The sequence below is a fragment of the Erpetoichthys calabaricus genome, chromosome 11 (genome assembly GCF_900747795.2).
Source record: "Erpetoichthys calabaricus chromosome 11, fErpCal1.3, whole genome shotgun sequence".
NCBI lineage: Eukaryota > Metazoa > Chordata > Cladistia > Polypteriformes > Polypteridae > Erpetoichthys > Erpetoichthys calabaricus.
The window spans coordinates 24,021,703-24,038,937 of record NC_041404.2 but is presented as its reverse complement, the minus strand read 5'-3'; the positions used below and the strand labels follow the sequence as shown (position 1 = coordinate 24,038,937).

At 37.7% G+C, this 17,235-nt stretch overlaps 1 protein-coding gene across 10 annotated transcripts in view; it reads right to left on the bottom strand.

Annotated features, from left to right (window-relative positions):
• rapgef6 (Rap guanine nucleotide exchange factor (GEF) 6) overlaps positions 1-17,235 on the bottom strand; it is a 287,599-nt gene that overhangs the window by 23,385 nt on the left and 246,979 nt on the right. For all 10 annotated transcript variants that reach the window (XM_028812817.2, XM_028812819.2, XM_028812818.2 and 7 more), the window contains 4 exons: positions 13,523-13,763; positions 8,410-8,793; positions 6,113-6,324; positions 2,334-2,457 (listed from right to left, as the gene is read on the bottom strand). In XM_028812817.2, coding sequence (XP_028668650.1) covers positions 2,334-2,457; positions 6,113-6,324; positions 8,410-8,793; positions 13,523-13,763 — 961 coding nt within the window. The remainder of the gene's footprint in view (positions 1-2,333; positions 2,458-6,112; positions 6,325-8,409; positions 8,794-13,522; positions 13,764-17,235) is intronic.

Sequence of the window (17,235 nt, the reverse complement as noted above, 5' to 3'; positions counted from 1 at the left end):
CCCGTGACCCTGTAGTTAGGATAAAGCAGGTTGGATGATGGATGGATGGACATTAGCAATATTGCCTACATTTTTTTTCATTTAAACCACGTTCATCCAAATGGCATTACTTCTTTACTTGACCGCTTATATTGTCATTATGATGCACTGTGACATTTTGATAATGTTTGAAAAATTATCTGTGTAGCAAATCTAAATGTGTATTTGCTTCACATCACTATAAATGCAATATATACAATATTCAAATATTTAGAATCACTCGTATAAAAAGATTGATCAAGAGTTTCAAGCTATATTGAAATCATATTTTTAAAAAACACATATTTCATTGTTCAGCTTGGTAAAATGAAAGCTTTTATCTCAAAATGTGACAATGCCACATTCCTTTTAGTACAAACTGCAAAAACTCCTTCTGCCAATACGTGCCCTTAAAACATCATGCAACATAAGGTTTTACCGTTGCAATGCTTATTGTTAATGACTGTCTGAGATGCACTTTAGGACTTAATTCATTCTTAACTGTACATACAGTCATGTTGCACATACCCACACAACAAGACATGTACACCGTATACCGAAATGCTTACACTAGCTACTTAGATATTTGTCTCATAAATTGCACAGTTAATAGACTACATGAAGAATATGAGAATACAATGTAATATAAGAATACATTATATACTCACAGTATCCATTTTTGGATGTAATAATTTTTAACGTCACTTATCAAGCATTAGAATTATTTGTGTCATGCATCAATTGTTGCTTTTCACTAATCACTCAACAGTTCTCATCTGTCCCTCATCACTTACAGATTTTGTCTCTTACTCTGTTTAGATTTGTGTGTTTCAGTCCAGAGATGTAGTCATTAACTAGACCTTTGGTGTTACAAAGATTTCAAATCATGAAATGCAGCAAGAGAACTCTGTCGACAGAACAGTTTTCTATGCTGTAAGCAGAATGCTTCCATATGTTCAAATTTAGCCTGGCTACAAATTATATTTCTAACAGAGAACATTTTTGATTGTAACCGACTTAAAACGCTTAAAATTAAGCATGCCAGGTATTTTCAATTGTTAATGCTTATGGCAGTCCGCTAGAAATGTGACATTTTACAATTAACTATCAGCGGAAATATCTAGGAGGTTGTGAATTTGTGAATATTGTGCAGTAGTATTTCTTTTTTAGTGCTGCAACTCAATATGAAGAGTATGTACTGTTGAGAATAATTTATTTCCTCAACAGCACTTCATAATTTTTTTCTTGATCTTTCTGTGAACTGCTTGATGACATTTTTGTGACAATCATTGCCAAGCATTTCTGAAATTTCGTTTATTCTTGTTTGTGCCTCCTACTTGCCTTGTTTTACCCAGAGCTTTTATCCTTTTTACTTTTTTTACATCCTTTTTATGAATCAATTTAATCATATTTTAACTCTATTAAATTTATATCATTTTTAAAATTTAATACATATCACTGCTTATGTGCATGTTTTTATTTTGTGAATGAATTGTCATGGATATGAAGACAACAGTTTTTCATTGTTTTAATGAAATATTTCAATATATATTTATTAAACTTATTAATATTTACATTGTCAGTATTCTCCATTGCATTTGTCACAACATAACAGGTAGTTTTTCTCAGTTTGGCTTAAGTACTGTATATATATAAAATGCTACACATATAGCATTTTGTGATCGAAAGTTATCTTTCATTTTAAAGCAATAATGTTTACATGTTACTAAAGCTCCAACTGAAAGGTGACAATGAACTACTTGTAGCGCATATGATGCTCAGTTTGAATAGCTATATATTGCCATAGTGAATGTATTTTTGGATTTTGTGTCAGAATTTCAGGTTGCATTCAAAGTCCAGAGATAAACTGAATGGTGTAAGGGAATTATGGATTAAACTGTACACAGCTTATAGGACAGAGAAAAGTATACACATTAACAAAATATGAAAACTTCTTACAGAGTCAATTGATAAACTAGAGGTCCGAATACCTGTTCCTTGTTCCAACATCAGATTGTTGTACAGTACATTATCATATTTTACTAAGCTGCTGAACTAATGACAATATGTAAAAGTTAAAATAATCAAACTTGATACCTAATTACAAACCATCCTCACAGAAATAAACCATTACATCTTTAAGATTGCCATTACCTGCATTTGGGCATTGTATTTAGAGTACACACAAAAATGTAAAAGAAATACTTATTCTGCAAGTCACTATTGTTGGTATAAATAAAGCATATAAACTTAATAATTCTGGAAGATCGGTGACCATGCAGTTTTGAATACTATTCACCTATCCCAGTACACACCTCTGTCGGAACATGACAGCTGGGTCCATGTTGGCAGAAGTCATCCGAATGACATGACGAATCTCTTTAGCAATCATACGCAACTTTTCAAAATTCACCAAACCTTCCACACTTGAATCATTACCTGGGTAAGAAAAAAGACACATTACAGTGATTTCACAAATAAAAAACAGAACAACATATATTTATTCCCTAACTTAGAAACTGCAATACAGGCACACTTTTTTGTAGCAATAATAATAAACCTCCAAACCTTACTGACATATCTCAGTACCGAAAACAATGAACACTGCTTAATGAACATGAACATATTTAAATGAATTTCCAGAGCCCATTTTTACAGCAATAAGGGAAAGGCAGAAACTGACCCTGGTCAGGCTTCTAGTTCACTGCAGAAAGCACTCAATCATTTCACCTTTTAAAATCAACCAAAAGATGGTCTTCATAATGTAGTTTAGGTCGAGAAAAAGCGTATCACTGTTATTTCTAAGCCTGTGAGATGGATAATCAAGATACCTTTTGTTACAGGGAAAATTTTGCATGTAACTCTAGCATTTCTAGAAAGTTAACTTTTTATTTAATTCAATGCACCATATGTTGGTGTAGCACTCTAGCTTGACTACATTTTCTGAGCATATGCACATATTAACAGCTATATTATAGTGAGTAAATTGTAAACCACACATGTATATTGTATACATAAGCACACAAAGTACATTAAATATACAATGAAACAGAGCACATTCAATGTATAGATGGCTCCGCCTCACCGACATTAAGCTCCAGAATTGATTACAGGCTGGGATGCCTTCAAAGTGGAGATTTCCCCTGCATTTGCATAGATTTCATCTGGGGATTCCATTTTCCCTACTCATTTCAGGAGTAGTAGGAAAAGAATTATTATGTCAATCCAGATATAAGCATGATATATGACCCCTGAGCCCCATCTTCCTCTGACATCAGAAAACTTCTCTACTGCAGGACAAAATGAATTTGCTCATTTTTCATTAGGCACTGCACATGAAACTTTCACTTTAGCTCCCCACTTAAGCTGAAATCAGTGAGGGAACTTAACAAATTTGTTGTCCCTTGGATGGGTGTGGCTTGAGGTTTTTTTTTTTGGTTTTTTTTTTTAACAGAATGATTCAATAGACGAATAAAACATTTTCAGTATTCTCCATTGCATGAGGATATAGTCTGAACTTAGATAACAAAATGCTCACTAAGTACAGTGAAATGCTACAGGCACAACTTCAGGAGGCTCTAGAGAACAAACATTGCTTAAAGAATGAATGAGTAGACTTGTGTGCACATGCTGATAGCTGGGAGCTGTCATGCGGCAGAATGCAATTCAAACTGCAACTGGATCAGGGTAAAGCATATGAAACCCTGGAAAGCAAGAATTATACTGGTAGCTACACAGAAAGCAACTAGTAGAGTTTGAAAATGCCTCTGCAACTCAAAAGCAGAGAGAAATTTGTTTCCTTAATGATAAACTACAATTCTCTGAAGAGGGTAAAAGCAAATACAACTTCAATTAGCTAAATTACCCAAAGAAAATGCTAATCAACAACAGCAGATAGAACCAGTAGTGATCCACTCTGCATAAACAGTAAAGACCTTTGCACATGCTATGTTAAACCAAGTAAAAACCCAAGCACAACTCTGTGAGCCATTAAAATCCAAACTAGTGGAAGCTGAGGGCTGCAAGTCTCATCCCCTGTATATTTTAACTCACACTATGGTACAGATGTAAGTCATGTTTACTACATTGGCTTCCTGTAGCAGCACATATTAAGTTCAAATCCTTGATACTTGCCTACAGTGTAGTTAATGGGTCAACAGCTATAAATATGGAGATACCTGTGTGGTCCTATACTCCTTCTGACCACTCAGGTCTGCTAATGAATATCGTCATCTGACGCCACCTCTGGATGACATTAAATCTCAATCCTTTCATGTCTACCTACTAGCTGGTGCAACAAGATGCTCGCCTCCATTCAAAATTATTAAACACATTTTGGGATTCAGAAGTATTTGAAGCCTCTCCTGTTCATTGAATTTCTGTCTAACTGATATTAGTTGTTAGGTTTTGTAACCTGGGAATTTCACTTGTGATGATCACTTTTGTAATCTTACCCTGTAACACTTGTTCCCAAACAGTCCCCGAGACTGATGCATACTAGATTATGTTTACATCTTTTGCAAGTTGCTTTGGATAAAAGAACCTACTAGGAAAATAAATGTAAATGTAAGAAAGAAATTGCCAAATATGTAGAAACCTTTATCCTGAGAAAAATAGACAGCAAAATAACTCTTGCACAAATACAGTAAGACCTAGAGTGCATTTCTTATGCCACAGAAGAAGACAACCTAATTCTCATCCATAAAACTGAGAGCAGATCAGTTAAGGAGGGGGATAAAAGACAACATTGAAATATTTGCATAAAGGTTCATAAAGTGTATGAAGAACTCATAACAGAGTACAATAAAGTTGACAAGGTAGCTGACACAGTAACAGCAGCCAATCTGGTCAAACAAAGGAAGGACCAAACCCCAAGGTAGTATCATGAAAACTCTGTATGAAAGTTACACTGCAAAAAAAAAAAAAATAGAAGTATTTCAATGTTGAATAATGTTGTCCAGGAGGAAGTGCTTAGCTGCAAGAATGGCTCAGGTTCATTGTTGGGAAATGCACAAAGGAAAAGTAGTTCTACATACAGCACTACATCTAGGCCAACAAAACTTGCAAAATAACAAAAAAAATCACAACATAAATGATAACTTGTACTACTTCACTTTAGTAAAAATATTACTCAGCATAAAACCTACATCAGGCTCTGCCAGGAAAGCACCACTTTAAATTCTTTCTCTCTCACTCTTTTAGCCGAGGTGCTCTGGCCATTACATTCTCAGTGCGGTCAGAGTATACATTGGTTTAGAGAGTAGAATGTTACGGAGGGCTACATTTCAAAAGTCCCAGGGATTAACATACAATGTTGGTTTGGCACAAAAAAAACAATCAGTGTTTAACTGGGAGATTTTCTCCCTTTTGCTAGAAATCCCCGGAAACAAAAAGTTTTCTCAGTGCTAATCCCAGCCGACCCCAAGGAATACTTTTGTCATGACTAATACAGAATAGCAAAAGTAATGATAGGCAGTTCTCTCAATTCATAAATAACAGAAAAATAGAAAGTGAACACTGACCAATAAGAATCCACAATTAATACTTTACAAAAAATTATGAAAAGCACCTTGAAAGTTTAAAAATCACATAGGGCTGAAGTGACTGTCTTCCTAATGAGAAGTTAAGGCTATGAAAACTACTGATATTGTAAAAACAAAAAGTCCCTGGGAAATATTCATAAAGACCCATTAATGTGAACTGTGAAAAAACAATAAATCTTTTCCATGACAAACACACATGAAAAACCATTTACTTCTGAGAAGAAGGATGGCAGTGTTTCGTTAAATACTGCTTTGTATTCTAATCCACTCAGATACTCTTAACAAAAAAAAAAGAAGTGAAACTGAAGTTGCAGCTTGATTGTAAGAATGATGCAGAAGTAAAACTTGAGTCAAACTTATGCAAGGAAATGCAAAAAATATTATTTTCTGAGAAGACAGTTTAGCTGCTCGACGTAGTAATACATAAAGCAAATATATAATTCATATAAGCAAAAAAAAAGTGTACAACAGCATGGAAGCTGCTAAGGTAAATGAAGCCTTACTATTTGAACTGCTAGGTAAGGTAAACTCAAAGCAGATAAACCGCTCACCTTCATGTAGAAAGGTCAGATCTTTTTTCACAACCGGAAACAGTGGAATAATTGGGGGTTGCATACTCTGGTTTGTCAGCACATTTCGGTACTTGGCCATGTTTCTTGAGGGGTCAAAAATTTCTTGCAGGTCATCAAAAAGCTTTTCATATTTATTTGGGAGCTTTTCCCAGGTTCCCTTTAAACGAGTAACTGGAGCCAGATTTAAACCACTACAAAATGGAAAGAGCAAGAATATAAAAAGTAAAGGGAACACAATGATTTACAATATAAACTGGATATTATTAACTGATTTATAATTACATTTCCAGCATATTATCAGTTGCCGTAAATTTCTCTCCAGTATCTAAAAAGCAGGAGGTTTTGTCTGAAGTCAAAGTAGGAATTTACTGTAATACCTTTAATATACTCTAGGTGACAAAATTCAGAACTGGATAATACTTGACCCCTACAATCCTGTTCAGGATAAGTAGGTTATGAAAGTGTATGGATGGATAGTACATAATGAAAAATAATGTAATTGACATAAAATAAAGGCTAAGGAGGCTAGCATGCAGACTCCTAAAATAAATAAATAAAAATCTGCATGGAGCTTCTTATCCATTGGGGCAAATTCAAAATATCTCAGTACCAAAAAAAAAAAAAATTTCACTTGCATGCAACAAGCCAACATTATCAAGGTGTTAAATTGTGAGTCATCTTAGCAGCCTAAACTTGTATCAGACACAATTTTACTTTAAGATTAGGGATCATCATGGCTCTACACACAGAGAAAAATAAAATGTGAAGGCCACAAGACTTGCAATGCTTTACATCAAGAAATTCATGCAAAAAATTATTAATACAGTGGAACCTCAGTTCACAACCATAATTCGTTCCAAAACTCTGGTCATAAACTGATTTGGTCGTGAACCGAAGCAATTTCCCCAATAGGATTGTATGTAAATACAATTAATCCATTCCAGACCATACAAACTGTATGTAAATATATATATTATTTAAGCACAAATATAGTTAATTAAACCATAGAATGCACAGCGTAATAGTAAACTAAATGTAAAAACATTGAATAACACTGCTGCGGTGGGTTGGCACCCTGCCCAGGATTAGTTCCTGCCTTGTGCCCTGTGTTGGCTGGGATTGGCTCCAGCAGACCCCCGTGACCCTGTGTTCGGATTCAGCGGGTTGGAAAATGGATGGATGGATGAATAACACTGAGAAAACCTTGAACAACAGAGAAAACTAACACTGCAATAGTTTGCGCTATAGCGCTACCAACCGCTGGCTAAAAACATTTTTTTTTTTAAATGAGTTTTAAGCACAGGGAAAAAAACGAACATTTGAAAAAATCCGTAATTTAATAAACCACCAAGAAAAGTAACATTGCAACAATGCACGCTACGAACCGATCGCTGTAAACAGAAGTGAAAACAAAATCAAGCCCAGTGCATTCTTTAACTGCCTTCCTACCTTATGCGTCCAGCTCTCTCTCGCGCTGCCTGTGTGTGTGTGCGCGTCACTCTCTCGTGCTGCCTGTGTGCGCGCATCTGTCTCTCTCTCGCGCTGCCTGTGTGTGTGCGCGTCTGTCTCTCTCTCTTGCTGCCTGTGTGTGTGCGTTTCTCTTTCTCGCGCTGCCTGTGTGTGTGTGTGTCTGTTGCGCTCTCTCACTCTCTTTCTCTTGCTCGCTGTACAGGAAATGCACAGGGAGAGACTGAACATGTACAAACCGAAAGGGAAACTGGCTTGTTCGTATACCAAGTGTGTGGTCGTGAACCGAGGCAAAAGTTTGGTGAACTTTTTGGTCGTAAACCGATTTGTACATGTACCGAGACGTTCGTGAGCTGAGGTTCCACTGTAATAAGAATGTAGAAAAAAAGTGTGACATTGACATTGCTATCAAGATGAGCACAATGACACATATATGGCAAAAGGGTAATATAGAAAAAAAGATAATATAGTATAGAAAAAATAATTACTGTATCATAGTGTAAAAACTAATTACAAAGATAACACTCTTTAACTTGTTACTACTGTAAAACAACACCATCTGCTTCACAGCTATTGCATTTGCTAATAGTGTGTACCTGCACACATTGATATGTTATGCATAGCATATCACATTTGGAAGTTATAATTATTAGGATTGTTTTAATGAACATCATTATTCAAATATCAAACATTATAAACAGTATCTGTATTGTAATACAAAAACTGCACAAAAATCACGATAGCACTGTTTTGGACTACAGTACTTCGGAGAGGGAACAGGAAAACCTTATAGTGTTACTGGACCTTACCTTATAATTGCAAACATGGAGTTGAAATTTTTGCATTCCTGGCAATGTAAGGCAATTTTGATGAAGTGTTTAATTATCTTCATTCTCTTGATCTGATTAGACTCCCTTAAAATTTCTGTGGCCACCCAGAAGGTTTCTTGATTAATAACCTCTTCAAACTGTTTCAGATTGGCACAGCCCTGTTTAGAGTCTAATCTGAAGAGGTCATCCACATACTCTGTTGGCTCAATGTTTCGGAAAAGCTCAAAATCTCTCATGGACAGCTGGGTTGCCACTTCTACAGTGCTGAGCTGCAACAGAGAAATCTGGCTTTCCCGGAGAAGCTCCTGTGCATCGTCATCAGAACACAGTGTTTCTGTTTCCATGTTATTTTTCAGATAGTATCTATAACAAGAAATTAATATTACATGACTATTCTTTCTTAGTTAAACATGTGTCTTCTATATTTTTATATTCATTGTGTTAATTAAAACATGACTTAAATGTCTTGTTCTAATTTTCTTTTTTGTTCATAATTTTTTTTGGGTTAACAAGTGAAATAAACAAAATTAATTTCAAATAATTGACAAAAACACAGAAACCTGCCCCAACAGCACCTGGCACAGAGAAAACAATTTTAAGAAAAATAAAGACCATTCCCCAAGAAGTGTCACATTTTAAAAAGAAGATGTCAGTAGATTAGCAGAAAGTTAGGAACCTTTAAGTAACAGGTCACTGGTATGTTCCCAGCAGTGATACCCAAGGAAAACATCAGAAACTGTTAGAAACAAAGCACCAGAAGGACAGTGGAACAGTTCCTAAACATTAGAACACTCTAGACAAGAACTGGCCATTCAGTCCTACAAAGCTCGCCAGTCCTATCCACTTATTTCTTCCAAAAAACATCAAGTTGAGTTTTGAAAGTCCCCAATGTCTTAAGGAAGAATGTGCCAGGTGCACTGAAAGAACAATTATGGCAATCCCATTTAGTGGCCAGTCCCATGGCATAATGTTTATGGGTTGTAAGATATAAAAAGGGGATACATTTTTGAACTGAATATATAACAATACATTATATATATACTAGGGGGCTCCGCCCCCTGCTCACTTCGCTCGCCAACCCCTGGTGTTGGGAATGACAAAGAGCGTGATGTATGAATGAGATATAGAATACAGTGATCCCTCGCTATATCGCGCTTCGCCTTTCGTGGCTTCACTCCATCGCGGATTTTATATGTAAGCATATTTAAATATATATCGCGGATTTTTCGCTGCTTCGCGGGTTTCTGCGGACAATGGGTCTTTTAATTTCTGGTACATGCTTCCTCAGTTGGTTTGCCCAGTTGATTTCATACAAGGGACGCTATTGGCAGATGGCTGAGAAGCTACCCAACTTACTTTCTCTCTCTCTCTCTCTTGCACTGACGTAGGGGGCTGTGTGCAGCTGCTTCCTGAAGGACATGCTGCACGGAGCTTCGCATACTTAAAAGCTCAAAGGGCACGTATTGATTTTTGACTTTGTTTTTCTGTGGCTCTCTCTCTCTTTCTCTTCCTGCTCCTGACAGAGGGGGTGTGAGCTGCCGCCTTCAACAGCTTTGTACCGGCGGTGCTTCGCATACTTAAAAGCCAAAAAGCCCTATTGATTTTTTTTTTTGACTGCTTGCTTTGCACTCCTTTGAAAAGGAAGATATGTTTGCATTCTTTTAATTGTGAGACAGAACTGTCATCTCTGTCTTGTCATGGAGCACAGTTTAAACTTTTGAAAAAGAGACAAATGTTTGTTTGCAGTGTTTGAATAACGTTCCTGTCTCTCTACAACCTCCTGTGTTTCTGCGCAAATCTGTGACCCAAGCATGACATTCTAAAAATAACCATATAAACATATGGTTTCTACTTCGCGGATTTTCCTATTTCGCAGGTGGCTCTGGAACGCAACCCCCGCGATGCAGGAGGGATTACTGTAGTGTGAAGGTGTAGATGATGCAAATAGAAAGCAAACAATAAAGTGTGTGGCACAGTGTAAAGGTTTATTTGAAAATTTCTTTGTACACGCCGTTTAAGTGTAAAAGGTAATTCCAGGTCAGAACTTGTAATGTCAATGAAGATGGTTATTGTTGTGATCAGAGTCAAGTTTGTCAGAGCTTAGAAAGAGTTGTCTCTCTCCAGGAAGTAATGGAATGACTTGGGTATTTATGTTTTCCACATTAATATTTTTTGGACATAATATAGTGCGTTGTGTTAAAAGGGGCATTTGGTCTAATGAGATTGCTGTTCCAAATCTCTCTGAAACTAAGTCGTCGCAGATAAAGGCTTGAGGAATTGTAATAATATGTGGGTGAAGTCCATCTGTATTGGTGAGTGTACCATCTCCCAGTTGTAATAAGCAATTGTTATGATCTGGTTCTGGACATCGTATCTTTTTTACTAACTGTATCTTTTGAAAGCAATGCCAATTGTCTGCGTATTTTAAGGTGCACTGAACAATAGCTGAGCGCATGGCATGTGGAAGAATAGCTAAGCACTGTCTAAAATCTCCTCCTAATAAAAGTACCTTTCCTCCAAAGCGAATATTATTATTCATAAACGTTTGTAGAAGTTTATGAATGGTGTTGAGTAAGTGACTGGATGCCATTGTACATTCATCAATAATTAACATTTTTGCAAGACGGATGTCACGTGCAGTGCCACTGTTAATGTTCATAGTGGATACCGATTTGTAGGATCTAATGCAGTTGATAAAGATTTCACTTTCAGGTACATCGTTAGTTAGAAGCTTCTGTAGATATTCAGGATATGAATGTAAAGGAGGCAGTCTAATTTGACCCTTTTGACAACAACGTGTAAATGTATTACTTGTATTGCCAGTTGTTTCTTCAGGGAAGTGAACTGAATGACAATGATTGCAAATGACATTCATTAATCCGAATGAATTTTCCTGGTGTATGTTTTGCTTGTGCCGTTTGAGAGGTGCATTGTTGCATGTGTAGTATTTGGGATGTGTTGTTTTGGAGCTGTAATCGATTTGCCTGTGCTGTGTGAGAAGCCCGTTGTAGCCTTCCTTGCCGTTAACGTATGTCTGAGACGGGAGGTGTTTCGTTTTGAATCCGTGCCTGTTGCGATGCAGCACTTTGATTGATAGATTGCGTCATGTGGATCTAGGATGTAGATTTGTGCATATTTGCGTTGTTGATTTGTTTCAGGGTGCACTGTTCCAATGCGATGCAGTATTTGTGCACATATGCGAAAGCAGTATGGGCCATTGCCTTTTGGTGGCCTGATATTTACTCCGGTAGATGCAAAAGCAAATGAACTATTGTAGGATCTAATGCAGTTCATAAAGTTTTTACTTTTAGGTACATCGTTAGTTAGAAGCTTTAGTCGAGCTTTGAGTTTTTGGAGCCGAGACATTTTTTCTTCTAGAAATATGGATAAGTAATAAGGAGTATGGCACTCACTGTTAATATGGAGCCTTTTCTGCGTTTGAACGGTTAATAGTGCCTTATTGTAATGAGATCCACCTATGCTGCATAGTGTGAATTGTGTTTGGTCCCGTTATCCGAGCGGTATCGTTTTGTACCTGTGATCATGAATTCATGACTTGTTTGTTCTTGAGCGTGAGAAATATGGATAAGTAATAAGGAGGATCGCACTCACTGTTAATATGGAGCCTTTTCTGCGGTTGAACGGTTAATAGTGCCTCATTGTAATGAGATCTACCTATGCTGCATATTGTGAACGTGTTGAGATGATGTATGTTTAATACGGACGGTTCATTTAGAAATGGGGCTTTGTGTGTCATTTGTTATTTATGTTACTGTGGTCGTGTGTCTGAATCGTCGTTTTTGTGTACGTTTCGTGTGCTATGTCCGTAGTCTGTCCCGTTTCGTGTCCAATGGGCTTTGTGTGGTGCTCGCGGCTTCTTTTTTTTTGTGTGCTTGTGGCTTGTTGAATCCTCCTCTTTGTGTGCGTCCCGTTTCGTGTGCAATGGGATTAAATCCTCCTCTTTGTGTGTGTCCCGTCCGTTGCTTGTGTGTGTGTTGGGGGGGGGGGGGCTCTGGGGGGGGGGGAGTGGGGTTTGCGGGCTCTTTTGTTTTGTGTGCCAGGGGCTTGTTGAATCGTCCTCTTTGTGTGTGTCCCGTCCGTTGCTTGTGTGTGTGTGGGGGGGGGGGGTGGGGCGTTTTGCTCGTGCGGCGCTGTGTGCATCGCCTGCGTTTGACTCCTTTTTTCTGTGCTCACTCCTTTTTTCTGTGGTCTTGTCTGCCTCTCGCGGCGCCTGCGCAGTACGTCTTTTTGCGGCTACGGCCCATGGCCGGATGTCCCTGCGTCCATCCGGTTTAGCATTCTCGGTTAGTAATATGGATATATATATATATAAATAAATATTTTGATATAGTTTTTTAAATGTTATTCCAAGAAAGAGTGACATAGGATGGGAGATCACACTACTAAACAAAGTGAAGATGTAAAAGATGCTTTGCATAGTGATAAGAACAACAGAAAATTAGAGAAGTATGGGAGGGAAGGACTGAAGATACTGTAAATGAGCCCTACATGCTCGAAGGGCTGACCACAGCCCTTGCACAATGTATATCACTGAATTAATGCACTTATACTCTTATTTTTCTGCATTCAAAGATGCAAGTTAGAAACTATAACTTAATAAGGAGTTCAAATAAAGGCACAAAATAGCATACAATTAAGTACACGGCTAGATCAAAATACATTAAGTTAAGAGAATCCCCAAGGTCCTAAAACAAATAAATGGCCTGGATTATTAATTTTGTTGCCACAAGTTATATCCTATAAATTATTTAGAATGTTTAAAATGAAAATCCCTAGCAGTCCTAACTTCCCAAAGTATCTTTTGTTAATCAAAAGCAACTGCTTCCATGTACAACCTGCAATCCAGCTAAACACCACCTTTCTGATGAGATAGTGACACAAGTGATAAAATGAAACTGAATAAATAGTTTTTAGAAGCAAGGGCTGATGCAAATTTATCAAAGCTGGTCAAAAATTGCTCGCAAAGAAATATTTCATTAAACGGAAATGTTTAGTAAAAAACAAGACTAGAACTCAAACATTTAATTCTGATTTGTGATGCAAGGTCTTAGATTATTTTGGCATACTGTACCTGCCATTGAGCTGGATTCGATCTGCCAGTTTTGACAGTTGGTCAGGAAGCCTTCTTTGCTTAATGACTCCTTCAGGACTGATAGAAACCTCACAGAGGGAATATGTGTCAGGGGCTGCAGTGAGGCCAAACTCATTGACTGCATGGGCTACCACATCCTTTGCTGTAGTATCTTTGCTTATAATAATGTAGCAGCTCTGTTGATCCACTTTAAAGACTCTGATAACCTGGTCTGGAATATCTGTTAAGAATAAGAAACAAAACTAATCTAAACGCCTTGCATGGAAGCATACAAAGAGTAAATTCATGTAATTCTATGCAAGGAAATAGCATAAGGATATAATAGTAAAAAAACAACTGGTAAGAGTGTACACATTTTGATTTTTTGGTATAAGACAAAACATAAATATGAAAATATAACAAGATAAAGAAGCAAAGAAAATATATTGTGATAACTATTACAAAACTGAAGACAGGATGAGATGTAAAAAACAAGAAAATATTTAGCTTTCCATTGAGAGAAAACCAATTGTTAAATAGGGCATAATGCACAATTATTATTCTAGTTACAAATACAAAAGCAGTGAAAATATTAAGTATTATTTTATGATCAATGCATATAAACAAGAGAGTTATGTGTGATGCTTTTGTGTACGTCAAGTCTATTTTGAAATATAATACTGCATGAAGGTAATTTATGATATCTCATCAGCTATTCTGGCTGATAATGTATTTAATTTTAGGGTTTGGTCACATACAAAGAGTTACACTAAGCAAAATTGAACTTTGAACAGAAGAGGACATAGTTACTGAGCAAAGGTTCCAGCCAATAACAGTAAAATGTCACATGCTTATTTTATGTAAGAAAGCTTTGATGACTAATATGTTTTTCATCATATTGCACTCTCATTTAAAAATTAATTTTATCCTTTAAAAAGAAATGATAGACATCTCTTTAGCAGCAAATACTGACATAGCAGGTGGCAAAGTAGTTAGTAGTGCTACCACACTGCTCCATCCTAGACATTGTCTCTACAGAGATTTCACGTTCTACCCATCTGCATTGGTTGTGCATGTGAATGGCATTGGTTGTGTGGTTTTGCTTCTACATCCCAAAGATGCACAGGTCAGGATAACTGGAAACTTTAAATTGGCCGAGGATGAGTGTGTTATTTTGCGGTTGACTGCTTGATGCTGCCAAAATAAGCACAAACAGCTCTAAATTGGATTAAACATGTCTGAAAATATACGATGTATATACATAGACATGAGATATTTATACCACCATATGTGAGATTAAAAAGCAGCATTACATTGGCTCACTGATATGTAAATAACTGTTCTCTAAAGGCATTGATGCCAGCTGAAGACTGGTTAATACCTTGAATTTGACTCTCTGACACCTTTTTATGAAATAAAGCAGGTTAGGAAAATGTATGAGTGGACACAAGGAGAGAAGCAGTGAGACAACACAGGCAAAGATGAATATAAAGATAATATCAGTATATGTTCCATTGAATAAAGTGAATATGAATTCATTTTGGTGTGTATATGTTGGGTTTATTAACAGAATACTATATTATGATATACTGCTAGTTTTGTTTAACATTCCATTCTGCAATTTTGCTTTACCATTATCTGTTAAGGAGAAAAAAAATCTCCAAAATAATACTTCTGAGTGGCAGAAATCACTATTCAGTCATTTTTAACAGAATATGTTTACCACAGAAGAATTTATTACTTATAATGAAGCCACCTTGATGCTGTAGCAACAACACTAATGGTCTCATGTGGTTTAAAAAAAATATGTGATTACATCTCTGTGGCATCCACCTAACACAATAGCTATGACAACAGAAATCTGATTTCATTCATGTTATCAATTAAACCCGAACACATTTTACTTAGGTTATGATCATTAAAAAGTTAGCAGAATGAGATATATGATTATTTTTCTTAAAAATGTAACATATCCTCTTCAACCCAACCAATCTGAAAACAATAAATCTAGCTTGCAAACTGCAGCTAGAAAGTGCTGAAGATATCCACAGAAGTAGTTTTTGTGCTGTGTAAGTTACTAATGTACACTGCAAGTAAAAGGGGGTGTATCATTCATAATACTTTAAGATCACTAAATTACACTTCAGCTCAAACCAGTTCATTCTAAATTGCACAATAAACAGACAGGAAAGTACTTGTGATGGACCCCACGCTACCGGGTCCCATCAGGAGCCACTTCCACCATCCACTGCCAATAATGTTTCTGAAGTATGAGCTGAGCAAATGAGGACACCACAGAAAGCAAGGGGAAGGTGAAGCAGTGCTCATTGCTTTTATTGAAACAATCCTCACAAAAATGTCCAAAAAGTGCAGAACAAAGTTCAATAAATAATCCAATAAAACTGAAAGCGGAGGTTAAAGTTCAAATAAATAAATCTCTTGAAAACAAGGTTAAAACCCATCTGGCAAGAAACTGTCCTTTTCTAAAAGTCAAGTGCATCTTTCTTAATGTTGATGTCCACTCTGCTTATCCCATATGGGCCTCACTGCAGCGGAGTTGCATTGCCAACAGACACAGCAAACCTTCCACGGATCTGGGTCCATGTCATTCCATGGCTATAGCAAGGCTTCCACTCCAGACTTAGGCTCAGGTCCCCAAAGGCCATGGCACTCACATTGGGGGTCTCAGTCCAAGCCTTATCAACCCCTGCTGCCTTCCCGGTCTTCTGAGGTGAGTCAATCACATACCTAGTCACTCCCGCTCCTCGTACATGCTCAGTTGGAGTGACCTATTTCAGACCGCTCTGAGATTATCGGCCACAAACTCCTCTCCAGGGGCTCTACTCCCAGCTGCCTGCCTTCTCTCTCTCAAGCCCACTCACTACAACTTGCTCACACCTGCATCGGCGCTCTCTCTCCCTCATGTCTTTTTGATGTTGTGGTAAAGTGAGGTCCTCAGCTAACTGCCTTTTTAAATAAATAATTGCTGCACTTGCGGCTTTAAGGAGGGGGTGTGGTAGCATGGTGGGAGCGGTTCCCGGGCATGATGCAGCGCTCACGTTTCCACACTTAAGTGCACTGGTGAGGAGTCGCCTGTGGCCGTAATTGATGCTGGGAACTACTAATTGCCACACCTGTGTCATATCCCCATATAAAAAGGAAAAATGAGAGTGCGGAAGGGAGGAAAAAAAAAAAAGGAAAGACATGGATGGAAGTTAAAAGAGAGAAGAAGGCAGGAGGCACTAAAAGTGAGTGAGCGAGCGAGCGAGCAAGAGACAGCAGGTTTGCTGGAGAATGCAGGCAGCTGGAAGGAGAGCCCCAGAAAGCAGTGTTTGGCTGACACTCAGTGGTAGTAAGTAGCGTTCGCTCCAGCTGAAAAGTTCAGAGGAGCTGGCCTGACCAGAAGTGTGGAACGACTTGCCATGTAAGGCCAGGAAGGCTGTGGGAGTCAAGGAGGCTTTGGAGGGAGAGCCCCAGTGTGAGCGCCCTGGTCACTGGGGACCCAAGTCTCGGTCTAGTGAGAGAGATGTATGTAGCCAGGGGACTGAAGGCTACCGGAACAGAGGAAGGTCTGCTGTACCTGCAGATAGGGCAACTCCCCTGTTGCAAAGCCTGTGTAGGAGAAGCAGGGGAGCCGCCAGTTAAAAGGAGAAGGCACAGAGTTCTTAAAAAGGGACTGCTTCCAGCCTGTTGATTTTAACCTCGTTTTAATT